Source organism: Eutrigla gurnardus, assembly GCF_963514095.1.
Source record: "Eutrigla gurnardus genome assembly, chromosome: 8".
Taxonomy (NCBI): Eukaryota; Metazoa; Chordata; class Actinopteri; order Perciformes; family Triglidae; genus Eutrigla; species Eutrigla gurnardus.
Window position 1 is genome coordinate 20487125 of NC_139922.1, and position 12053 is coordinate 20499177.

The window sequence follows — 12053 nt, forward strand, 5'->3', positions numbered from 1 at the left end:
GATGTGGGTCAGCAGGCATGGGCGGCAATTTAACAACATTAAGGACCGGACACACATGAGGGACTCCCAATGTCACTCGCGTCTGTGTGGACACGATTTGTTTCAGTTTTTGACGTTTCAATGAAAACTTTCATCTCTGGGTCGTTCCAGGTGAAAAAAGTGTAGTGTGGAGGAAACAAATGGTGTAGGAGGCTGAGAATCCACTTTAAAGCAACATCCAGCATTATGAATCCACAATACCGTGTGACCAACCGCATAAGCCCACTGTGTTCTCAATTTTCTAATCAAAATCAATAAAAGAGTCCATCGTGATCTGTTTCCGTGAACACATCTCTGATCTCTTATTCATTCCAGGTTCGGTATTTTCTAAATTAACGTTTACACAAGGATGATAGAAAATGTGACAGAATCTCTGAGGTCTAATTGAGGTCCAAACCTCAAACTCCTTCCCACACTCATCTGCCCATTGACTACCATGCTAATGCCCATCGTCTCCTTGTTTCTTCTCATCCCGCCTGAACATATTATTAACCCGCCACCCACTCTCTTCCTATCTTTTCTCTCCCTCCTTCTCATAATCTCACCCTTTCCATGCCAACTATTCAGGCCATTCTTTCCCATTCAGTTCCTGCACTTATTCATCCAAATGCTTGACGCTGACATGTGACACATACCTCTTTGCACCAGCATGGTGACCTCGCTGCCTCTTGGACATTTGCTCAGCAGGTCCACCACCTGATTGTGGCTCATATTCTGGACATTTCTCTTGTTGACCTCCATGAGAATGTCCCCCTCCTTTAGGCCACGGCAGCGCGGATAGTCCACGATCTGCTTGACCCTCTGCCCCCCTCCCGTCAGGCTGTCCGCGATGGTGAAGCCGAAGCCCTTGTCGCCCTTCTCCATGTGGATGGTGATCAGCTCCGGCTGGGTGGCGATGGACGAGGCCAGGTTCACCACGTCGCTGGAGTAGCCGTGCGAGCTGTTGGACGCCGCGTCGGCCGAGGGGCTGTGCGACCGCAGCTCCCTCATGCCGTTCACGGGTCCGGCCTGGTTGGAAGGCGAGTCGAACGCCTCCTGTCCGTTGACGATGATGGGCTCCTTGTCCAAGATGGCCACCGATGTCACCAGGCTGGTGTTGGGGTCATCGGGGTCAAAGGGCAGCGGGTAGCCACGGCATAAGGCCAGGTCCACCATGGAACCGATGGGGATGGACTGGAAGATCTTCACCACCTGAGCGTGGGTGTAGCCCAGCACGATGGTGTCGTTCACGCTGACTATCACGTCACCTGCAGCGAGAAAAAACACACCGTCAGCGATCTGTGATAAAAATCTGTGATAAAATCTTATATCGTCCCATCACTACCTACTAGAGTTCTAGATGTAGAATCTTGTAATAAGAAGTCGAAGAACCCTATTGTGGGATCTGGAGTGTGGGATCTGAAGTTAATATTTAAAACAATTACTGGTATCGTTTATCCTAAAGTGTGTGTAATAGTATGCTCAAATACTTAAGTCAAAGTGTGTGAGTGCCTTAGAGGGGACATGGAGTCCTGAAAAAATGGCCTGATGCATTGGGTGAAGTGTGTTGAATGAAAACAGTGCCCCCTGTGGATCGTGGTGGTGTACTGCACCTGTCTCCATCTTGCCATCCACGGCCGCGGGCCCGTCCAGCACCAGGCTTTTGATCTGCAGGAACTCGTCTGGCTCGTCGCCCCCGACAACGGTGAAGCCAAAGCCGCGGCGACTCTTCTTCAGCTTGGTGTTGATGAAGGTTCCTTTCAGCTCGGCCGGGTTTCTGGTGAAGAAAGGCTTCCCTCCTGCAGAGAAACCGCTCTTACTGTTGTGTCCGCGACCAGAAGTTTGACACAACGGTCTGCATGCATGATGTCTGTCACTTATTATAGTGTACAGACTCTGTGTGTGAATCATGAGAATTTACGTTTGGCTCCTGCAGGGATGGGAGGTAGAAGTGGTGGGGGGGCCTCCCTGTAGGTCTCCAGGTGGTTGGCAGCGTAGTTCGGAGCGTAGTTCCCTAACGGCGCCGCTGCTGACGAGTGCTCCTCTATCCACTCTGTACGGACACACACACGCACACACACACACAGCATCAACACACGCTCAACACGAAGGTGTATTGACATGCACAGTAACACGTATGACAGCAACACAGACACACACAGCTTAGAGCACACCGAGTACATACTTGCCATCCGATCATTTTTACTCCTCAGCTGTAATTAGCTCCTCATTTACGTCAGCTTCTACTAGCATTTGGTGAATGTGAGATATGTTTGTGATAAAATGTTTTTAAAATATGATGTTTGGAAGACAGTTTGAACTGTATAACACCCCAGGCTACCCCCCCCCCCCCCCCCCCCCCCCCCCCCAGACAACTGGGCCTGTATGTCCAGAGGTTTTCAACACAGGGCAAACATCTGGATGTGAATGGATAGAGGAGAGTGTCAGTATTCCAGGAATATAGGTACAAAACATTGTGATGGGAGAATCTGAGCCACAGTACAGACAGAAAGAAAAACTGATTGATAATGCAACATGAAAACAAAGTTAATATTAAGGCGAGACATCAACTGGTCAATGTTGAGATTTCAGGCTATTTTGCTTCCATAACACGTCTTCTTTCAGACAGAAAGAAAGAAAACATCCAAGATACACATTTCTGTGTTTATTTTAAGACTTTCTCTATTTATGATTTTCTCTATTCATTCACCAAAAGTTACCATTAGATATTGCTTCATTTCCATATTCAAACATAGCATTGAAGTTTCATGGCGATGGTGATTCGTTCATTTTAAACTCCATTCAGCTGCGGTGTCTCCCCTTAACGGACATCATCATCGTCTATTTGGGGGATCATCATGATCTAAGTTTTGGAACTATGGTCTTGTATATGCTGGAGAAAACTGAAAATGCAAGTTCAGGAGTTATATGGGGAATTTCTTTTAATTTCTTTAGGATTTTGAAGCAGCTTTATGGAGCTTTATTCAGGGATGATATCCTTAAAGTCCCAGTGAAATAAAAGTCAGAGCATCTTTAGCTTCTGTACTGTGAGTATTCTCCTTTAGGGCTCGCTGAATCTAAAGGTTTGTTCACACCGAACACGAAGCAAATTTTTCCCTCAGCGCAATTGCAGAAAAAGTTAATGCAAAGATGCAAAATAGACATAAATGAGGCATAAGACTGTGTGTATCATGTCTGCACGTTCAGATTTGAAGGCGTTGTACAGTACAGTTTATTTTAGATGCAAATTGCAACAGCTGGGCGCTACAGCAGCTGTTTTAAAGAGCCGTTATCGCCTCCATGAGCTGCATGCCACAGTCGCTGCCGGTCCAACCTAAAATACCCAACTACCAGCATGCACCTGTCCCTTTCACCTCCCGACCCTCCCACCGGCTCCTGCCTCGCAGTTTGAAAACCTCTGGGCTAAAGTAACAAAAACAAAACCTCTTCCTCGCCTTCTCATGGTGAAGCAAATTAAATGATCAAATACAGAATGTATGAACAGCATTTATGACTTTAAAGTAAAACCTAAACACCAAAGACGACACCGGGGCTTGGGCCAGCTCTATTTGAATACGAATTTGGACCCACAAATTTGCATTTCGTGAATCCCCCTCACCCCCAGTAATCAAAGTTGATGGAGAGAAGAAAATCTGTCTGGCCGAAACCCGGGAGAGCACCGGACGAACTAGAAGGACGTGACACTCACAGACATGAAGAAAGAAAGAAATGGTGCCGTGCCAGGGCAGGAAACGAACCTCGAATATACCGCTCACCTTCTGGAGGCTGCGGCTGCTGCTGCTCCAGGATTTTCCGACGCCGCGCCTCCACCACTGGGTTCTCATACTGGGTCTTCCTGTTTATGTGACTGAGGCGGGGAGAGGAGAAAATACAACAGGAAATTTGAAATTTGAAAAGTTTGTTCGTGATCAAATGTGCTTTTATCGGTGTGAAGGTTCAGAGAGTTTTTACGTACTCTACATAGTAAACCCCGTACACTGGGTCTTCTATCCGTTCCCATCCCGGAGGCAGCTCTGAAATACAGAAGGCAACACGACGTTAAACACAGATTCATACTCATTAAGAGTAATATTCAAAAACACAGTTATTAAGCTACAATTACAGCAAAGTTTGTACTGAATATTCCTGTCTATCTCATCTAATGCCGCTGATGAGGGCATCAGACACGTGCTGATCTTATTTTGATGCATTTCTTCACAATCCTGAGATAGTTTTGTTTGTGTTCAGGTTGTAAACATGTTTTTGGGGCTTCGCTCTTTATGACATTGTTTTGAGTTCTCCCATAAATAGCCTGAACGGGATCAAATGCCAAGAAAAAATAAACAACTGCAGTTTTTATTTTATTTTGAAAACTGCTGGGGTTCTTTTTTTTTTCAAAGGACTCGTGAATTCAACCATTAAAATGTCTCATTAAAAAGTCCAATATTTCACAACCCAAATTGGCTCCCTGCTGGGCTATAGGGGTCCTCGGCGGGGCCACTTTAGTTTTATGAATAGCTAGTTAACGGACATGTGCACAATGCGTGGTCAATGCACGTTTGAAGCCTGACTGGAGCGCTAACATCTGTATCGGTCTGCTCGTAACACCTCCGGTAAATGTTCCCATGTTATTCTGTGAAAGCAGCCACACACACTGAGCACACCTCCGACCACGCAGCCCGGCGGCGGGCCGACGGACGCGGCCCGTGAAATTGACACGTCCATTAAGACGTTGGCCTTTCACTCTTCCTCCTCGCCGTATCTCATTTCAGACATTACCATCGCCCTGTTACCGTAAACGCTTTCAGGAGAGACCGGATTTCAAATGAATACTCACAGACTGGCTGTGGTCTGAGCCGTCAGGATTAACAAAGACTTACAGCCAGACATTTGTACATTTAAAAAACTATCTCAAAATAATCTGCTTTTACATGCAATCCTGTTTGCTTGTGAAGTTATGTGGAAAATACATAATAATGCCTACTCAGGCGTTGCAAATTAGAGACATGACATTTGAAACTTTAATAATAATTCAGCTCCTTCCTGCTCAAAATGCCAGACTCACTGCTGCTATACTCCTTGCTTTTAAACACACAAATGTAGAAATCTTACCGATTTCCGTCTCCAGGTCCTCCGTATGTATCCCTTCTTCTCCAAAACGAAAGCAGGATGGAACGCAGAAACCAAAATGAAGAATAGAAAAGGGGATGGATGGCAGAGCAGAGATGGGTCGGGATGGAGGAATCCAGAGCAAACCAAGAAAGATGAAGTGATGGTCCAGAGAAAAGCAAACGGGGAAACAGAAACTCCTTAGTTTCAGAACTGAACAGGAGAAAACAACATTTAAACGCAGCGTGTAACTTTAAACTTCACCACTTGATGGTGCAATTTTGCAATCTGTGATCAGAAGCCTGAACAACTGTAATTTCATTCATCAGACATGTTGTGTATTCTGGGAATTACTATTTACATTTATGGTAAATGTGCCAGAGCAATGTGTGAGAGCTCACGCTCCACCTACTGATTCCTGAAGCCTTTATAGTGTAAACGACGTGCTAGCAGCTTACCATCGTCATCGCACTCTTCCAGAGGCCTGGAGGCTTTGTCTCTGCACCGAGGGTCCAGCCATGACGTGGTCTTTGTGTTGTGGCTGGCAGGAAACAAACAAGAAAAACGGAATAATTCAACACGGGGGGGGCCGTCAACGCGACAAACGAAAAAAAAAAGGCACAGCAGGGTTGGACGACTGCATCAATAAGGACTAGAAAGTAAACCCGCGTCAGCAAGTTTACAGCGGACAGAAGGCGCCTGCTGCAAAGAGAAACGACAGTAACAGGGGCGACACAGAGCGGGATAGCAACAATACACAACCTGACTTTTTACCCCCTCTATGGTTACACAAGAAAGTACTGTAAATCAGTGATAGCAGAAATGAACATACAAGCTCTGAAAATGCACAGCCATGTCCTGGTGGTGTGCCTTTGCCGTGCTGCAGAGAGGACAGAGAGGTGGAGGCGGTCAGGTGATCAGGATGTGATCTCCTTTAGAGATCGGGACATGCAGGGATTAACAGGAAAGCAGTGGCACCCAGAGGGCTGGGCGGGTTGGCTTGGGGAGGCCTAAAAACCAAATCATGGGAGGGGGGGAAGACAAGCCACTGGACGAACAAAAGGGATAATTGTGCAGGTAAAATACAGAAAACACCAACTGCGTCATGAGCTACGGTGAGAAAAAAATGCGTATATCAGGCAGTGCAAAGAGTGCGAGAGAGTCAAACTGTTCAATGTTGCAGGTTGCTGATACATACTCTATGAAGTAAAGTTCTCCGCTCTCCGTGTAGGCCATCTCCCAGTTCTCAGGCAGCGGCCCCTGGGGTTCCTCCGGGGAGACCTGCGGTTCTGCGAGCGTCTGCTGCCCACTTTCTGCGGTGGAGGCGGCCGCATTGTTCAGACCACAGGATGGAGCATTGTCACGCGCGGGGTACGGCCGGAGGATGCCGCCGCGGCTCTCGTCCTGGTCGTTAGGGTTACCTGTGCACAACAGAGGAGAGGGGAAGAGACTACGCACTAAAGATCCTGGGTGACACGACGGGCACAACACGGAACGACAACAACAACAAAAAAAGAACAAAAACACAGTTTATGCCACGTGCATGCAAAGAAGGGAACAGATGAAACAAGCTGGCATTTAACCGCAACTCCCAGCATCCCCCGTCCCCTAGGTTAACTCCCGCCCATTTCTAGTGTACTGAAAGGGCCCCAGGAATATGCTAATCCCTTCAGCAACAGTCTTTCCCCAAACTCTCTCTGAACCCCCTCCTCACCCCATTTTACCTCTCCACCCATAAGCCTCTTTCTCCAAAAGCTAGTTATCCCAACCCCCACCATCTATTGCACTGAACGAATAAAGAAAAACGTAGCTGACGATTTGGCATATTCTCACGTATTTTTTTTCATATGTTTTAATGCAGATGTAATGGAAGTGGATTACATGCATTCTGCTACTTGTGCAGAGAAACATCACCCGTAAGTCACCTGATGGACACGACAGGAGTAATTAAATGAGCGAGAGCACGATAAGTGCAGATACAGGGAGGAGAGGATGGAAGGAAAGCCAGCCATCTACTTCCTCTGCCACTCTACGCCTCCCGACAGGCAGATGGCAGTGTTTGGAGGCTGACAGAAACAGGAATCAGCATCACAAAGACATGATGTAACCGGCAGACAACCAGCGGAGTAACACCCAGGAGAGGATCACAGACGTACACGTATTATCTCTCTCCCTCTGCATGGCTGCTGTGAAGCTGCTAAACCAGCGGCCACTCCACACATGACGCGGATGCACGGAGAAAGGCGGCGGCGGCGCCCCTCACCTGTAAAACTGTTGTTCATTTCCGTGGCCTGGTCGTCATCGTCGTCGTCAGCAGGCACTACTCGGGCGTTTTGCATGTCATTGTAGGACTTGGTGCGCTTTGGGGTGGACTGCTGGGAGCCTGCATCGCCGAGAATCACTGTCCCACTGATGGGCTGCCTTGGCGGCTTGGGGGTCCCATAATAGTTACCTAGGCAACAAGAAGGACATTAGCATGCTTGAGAGGGACACAGAAGGAGAAAAAGCGGAGCGACAGAGAGAGGAAGCCGGGGATAAAAACAGGCAGAGTGGAGGGGGGGAGGCAGCAAAGACGTAAAGCTGGATCACGATGTGACCACGAATCTGGCGGGGAAGCAGAACGCTTCTAGTTTGTGTTCCGGGCTGCAGAGATGCAAAAACAATGCAGCAGCTCACAGCACCCAGTTTTAGCAGCTGACTCCAGTGTTGCAAACAAAGAATGCACATTTTTTTCTGGTTTGTTACGAATCATGAACAGTACTCTCTATATATTCTTGGAAAATATGAGAGAAGGAGGCACTCCTTGGTGACCTTTATGGTGGGATACATATCATGTAAGGGTAACATTAAAGGTGCAGTGTGTAGGATTTAGGGGCTACTACAGTAGCCCAGAAAGGACAAACCAAACACTGGCTGGAGCAGAGGGTTCTTCAATCTGCAGCTCCACCACTAGATGGCACTAACAAATACATGCTGCTACTTTATAGAAATAGTTCAAGATTTTGGGGGAAATGCTTTCTTGCTTAGTTAGGCCTTTACACACGGGGGGGTGACGAATAAATACACAAATACACACGATGCACAAATATGCAAACACTGAATATTTTGCATAAAAACTATTCATTCCGGCAGTTATGCAAATTTGCAACCACTGCAGCACTTTTCCAATAAAACCGGGACCCTACTGAGTCAGAGCAGCGTCTGGAGGTTTGTCTGAGGGGAACGGTTCTTAGTGAGTTGCCTTTTAGGGAAATGAAAATAAACAGTGGTGTATATGTCTCAAGCTTTTATTGTGAAAGGTGAGACCCGAAGGAGTGGATCTAGTCTGTGCTGCCTTGGTGAAGGTTGTCGTGATATCAGACTCAGTCTGGGTGCCAAAGTATAACCTTTCAAGGTGCTGGCAGACAGATGTTGCTACCTGTGGACAGGTAGCTTTTGTTTGCAGTATTCTTATGATATACGTATCTTCTGGCTACACTTTCATATTTACGGTATACAGATATTAAAGTGGAATTGATCTCCTGGTTAATACTCAGCAAGAAATCAAATAAACACATTTTCCAGTTTGAATTAATCCGTGGACATTGCAGTCATTTCCCCAACTCTCTACTGGTAATTATCAAATACAGTTAAATTACAAGACGTTTAAGTAATATCAAAGATGTTTCTATACAATCACATATCATAAAAGCCTCTGTAGTTGGTTATGAATCAATAATCCAGTCTCCCTGTGGTTGTCTGGACGGTCACAGACTCCCGTGGACAGGCGTTTGACATTGTCTGCGTGAAAGGCAGGAACGTGCCAACACACACAGCGGAACCGGTGCCAAGCAGATTAATGTCTCACACACACACACAATTTAGACTCAGCCCTGCAGAACATGAAACGCACCGATGTTTACGCACGCTGGTGTGTGACGGTGCGAGACGGAACTGCACAACGCTGTCCTAATCAGAGCGAGAGGGGCAGATGTGGAGTGACCTGCCGTCCCCCCCCCCCCAAATCCTGTACAGTCTAATCAGTACACAGTCTTACAGCCCTCCTGCATGGAGAGGAAATAGAAAGGTTGCTACGCTCATCATATCTGTGGAGAATCAGGACACCTGCGCTGTCATCCTCACCGTCATACGTTCCTATTTCCAGTAGTGTGCCGCTATCCTCGAGTTCTAGGAAGTCCTCCACGGACAGGAAGTTGTAGTCCACCCCTGGGACCTCTCCGTCTCGAGGGGGGCGAGTCGTACCTAGAGACAGGAAGACAACAACGTTAAAAACCAAGCCTTGCAGTTGACTTGACGTGCATATGCAATATACTTCAATAAGCCCGCCATTAGTGTTGAAAAACGCATGCATTCAGGTTTTTGGAGATGATGACATGAGAAGCAGGAAATGAGCTCCGACATCAAGACGGAGCGATTGTAATTCAGCGTGGCCGCAAATATCATGTCAGGAAATTGAAACAAGGCTCTGCGTCTCATGGAAAACCGCCGCCTGGGAAGTCAGAAGATAAAAATAAAGGTCAGCTTGTCTCCATCCTGTTATCAATCCATCAATTTCTCCATGGTAAGTCTGGGATGGTAATAACACTAATTTGACAGATTTGTTCTCTGCAGTTCACATAACCGCCGTTTCAACAGCAGGCTGGAGAACTACGGTGGCCTTCAGGAAACGCAAAAACAGGGAAAAAAGCTTTGGTTTGTCCCTTCTGGGCTACTGTAGAGTGTACATAGGATGGGGCTTATTCTAGGTGGACAAAAATGTGATGACACAAAACATAGTTATTAAACTATATTCCATTTCTGCTGCTAGATCCTCCCTGAATCACACTGTGCCTTTAACCTGTTATTGATCGTTAAAGCTGCAGTGTCCCAGTTACGACTGCAATGCTGATCAGCTACACCAACTGCATTCTCAGGTATTTTTAGGTTTCACTGTAGTAAACGCTGTTCAGTGTGAGGCGAGAACCGATTCCTTTGTGGAGAATATCACATGAGAGGTTCTATTAGACCTTCAGTCAACATTTGGTTTAAAAAATTCAGTTCAAAAAAGGGCAAAGCGACCGTAATATTTTCCTGGCTGGCCTTCCTGGCCCGAGCCTGATCCCACCCGTTGGAGTTAATGATTAGTGGTCTGCGGTGTTTTCACTTTGTAGTGGGAACACTTTGTAGAAGGAAGCCGACACCGTACAATAGAGAGGGAGGCTATTGTGTCTCTGTCTTTAGAGAAAGGAGATGGGATGACAGGCCAGATGGTCGATGGTTGTAACCCGTCTGTGGTCATGACAGGAGTGTATGCATATGTGTGTATGTATGTATATATATATATATATAATTAAACAGATATTAGATAGACAGATTAATTTTTTTTGTTTACTTGGGAAAACATGGAAGCCGGCAACAAACGGATGTTTGTGTGACCTCTAAGTGTCACAAGCACATACAGAGGGCCTATGTACAATGACCACAGCGGCATCGGCGAAGAGAAACGGCGTATAAAGTACCCGTCTTTAAATCAACAGGTGGAGGATCCTGTCGGGGTCTTAGTTCTGGAAAATCTCATTCGAGACATTTCAATGGAAATGGCAGCTTAAACGTTGTTACAGCACCTTTCACAACACAAACACTGCATGAGGTAAAAAAAAAGCCACCCTGTTGCTATGACGTCAGGTGCGTTAATGTCAGCACATTCGGGCCCCCCCAGATGTGACCCTCTGGTGGCGCCGCAAGGAAATTCAGGGGATCGCGATTCATCCTCTGGGGAACATGAATGTTTGCACAAAATGATCTCAATCAGTCCAGTAGATGTTGAGATATTTCAGCCTGAACAAAAGGACCTACATTAGCATCCCTCGCTCCAAGAGCATGGCTAAAAACAGGCAACACAAATAAATCATAATCAGTTTTTGAAAGCAGATATCACAGTTTATCACTCTTCAACCACTTTAACATCATGGCCGTGTTCTATTCTAGACGAGCGAGAAACGTTTGACACAAGACTCTTTCTTGTTGCGAGAGTTTACCTGAACCTCGCCAAGAAGCGAGCTCACACTGTGCATCCCTCAGGCTCCATCCAGCCCACAAACACCTGATAATAAGCAAGTCTTTCCACAGCTCAGTCCCACACCTGCACTGCAACCGCAAAAGGCAGGCGCCGATTGTCTTTATCGCTCGCTCTCTTCCTGCCATTTTTTGAAAATGATTCTCCAGATGAAACGATAAAGAAGGAGGCAATTGAGTTGCCCAGATGTAGTGCTCAGAATGTGAGGAACAAAACAAAAAGCACAAATAAAAAATCATTATATAATCATCTAACTGATCGTTTACAGCAGCGGCACACAAGCAAAGTGCTGCTTTGTATTCACCCCGGTGGATCAGGAGGAGATGAAAGTGAAGCTGTCTGGGAGTTTGAGTCATAGGGACGAAGCTGAGTCCCGTGATGGGAGATGTTTCTGAGGATCAATGTGTCCTAACGACGCCGTCTGCTGAGCAAGGAGCTGTTGTTCAGGCTATTCCCCACAGTGAGCGCTCTGATAGGCTGACGCATTTATCACAGAGCATCGTCGGCCTCTTTCAACGCCATTCGCTGCGGCATTAAATAATAATTTGTCATTGTTTACATCGCGATGATTTAAGTTGTCCTGCATCAAATATGCAGGATTTATTTACTCCTGTTGAAACTCTCTTGAGTACACTGATGTGTTTTATGATGTCAACACCGTAGACGGTCTATAAGAAGTTGGTGCACTCTTCAACCATTGGTCAACATGCATCCAACTGGAGTAAAACCAGTAAAGCCAACGTTGAAGATTACCTGGGGAGACTCCAGTCCCACTGTTCATGAAATATCTCCTGTATTATTACACATTCTCACACTAATGCATCAAATACTGCAGCTTGGTCACCGGAATGTCATTGAATTTGATCATGTG

The 12053-nt window shown here is 46.4% G+C and overlaps 1 protein-coding gene across 10 annotated transcripts in view; it reads right to left on the reverse strand.

The window, feature by feature from the left end:
• LOC311017000 (membrane-associated guanylate kinase, WW and PDZ domain-containing protein 1-like) overlaps positions 1-12053 on the reverse strand; it is an 82852-nt gene that overhangs the window by 24613 nt on the left and 46186 nt on the right. For 4 of the 10 annotated variants that reach the window (XM_084015081.1, XM_084015089.1, XM_084015088.1 and 1 more), the window contains 11 exons: positions 9250-9369; positions 7391-7579; positions 6326-6593; positions 5960-6007; positions 5586-5668; positions 5131-5169; positions 3995-4052; positions 3777-3886; positions 1940-2071; positions 1632-1817; positions 675-1286 (listed from right to left, as the gene is read on the reverse strand). In XM_084015081.1, the coding sequence (XP_083871207.1) occupies positions 675-1286; positions 1632-1817; positions 1940-2071; positions 3777-3886; positions 3995-4052; positions 5131-5169; positions 5586-5668; positions 5960-6007; positions 6326-6593; positions 7391-7579; positions 9250-9369 (1845 nt within the window). The remainder of the gene's footprint in view (positions 1-674; positions 1287-1631; positions 1818-1939; positions 2072-3776; positions 3887-3994; positions 4053-5130; positions 5170-5585; positions 5669-5959; positions 6008-6325; positions 6594-7390; positions 7580-9249; positions 9370-12053) is intronic. The other 6 variants (XM_084015083.1, XM_084015084.1, XM_084015085.1 and 3 more) reach the window with 6 other exon arrangements.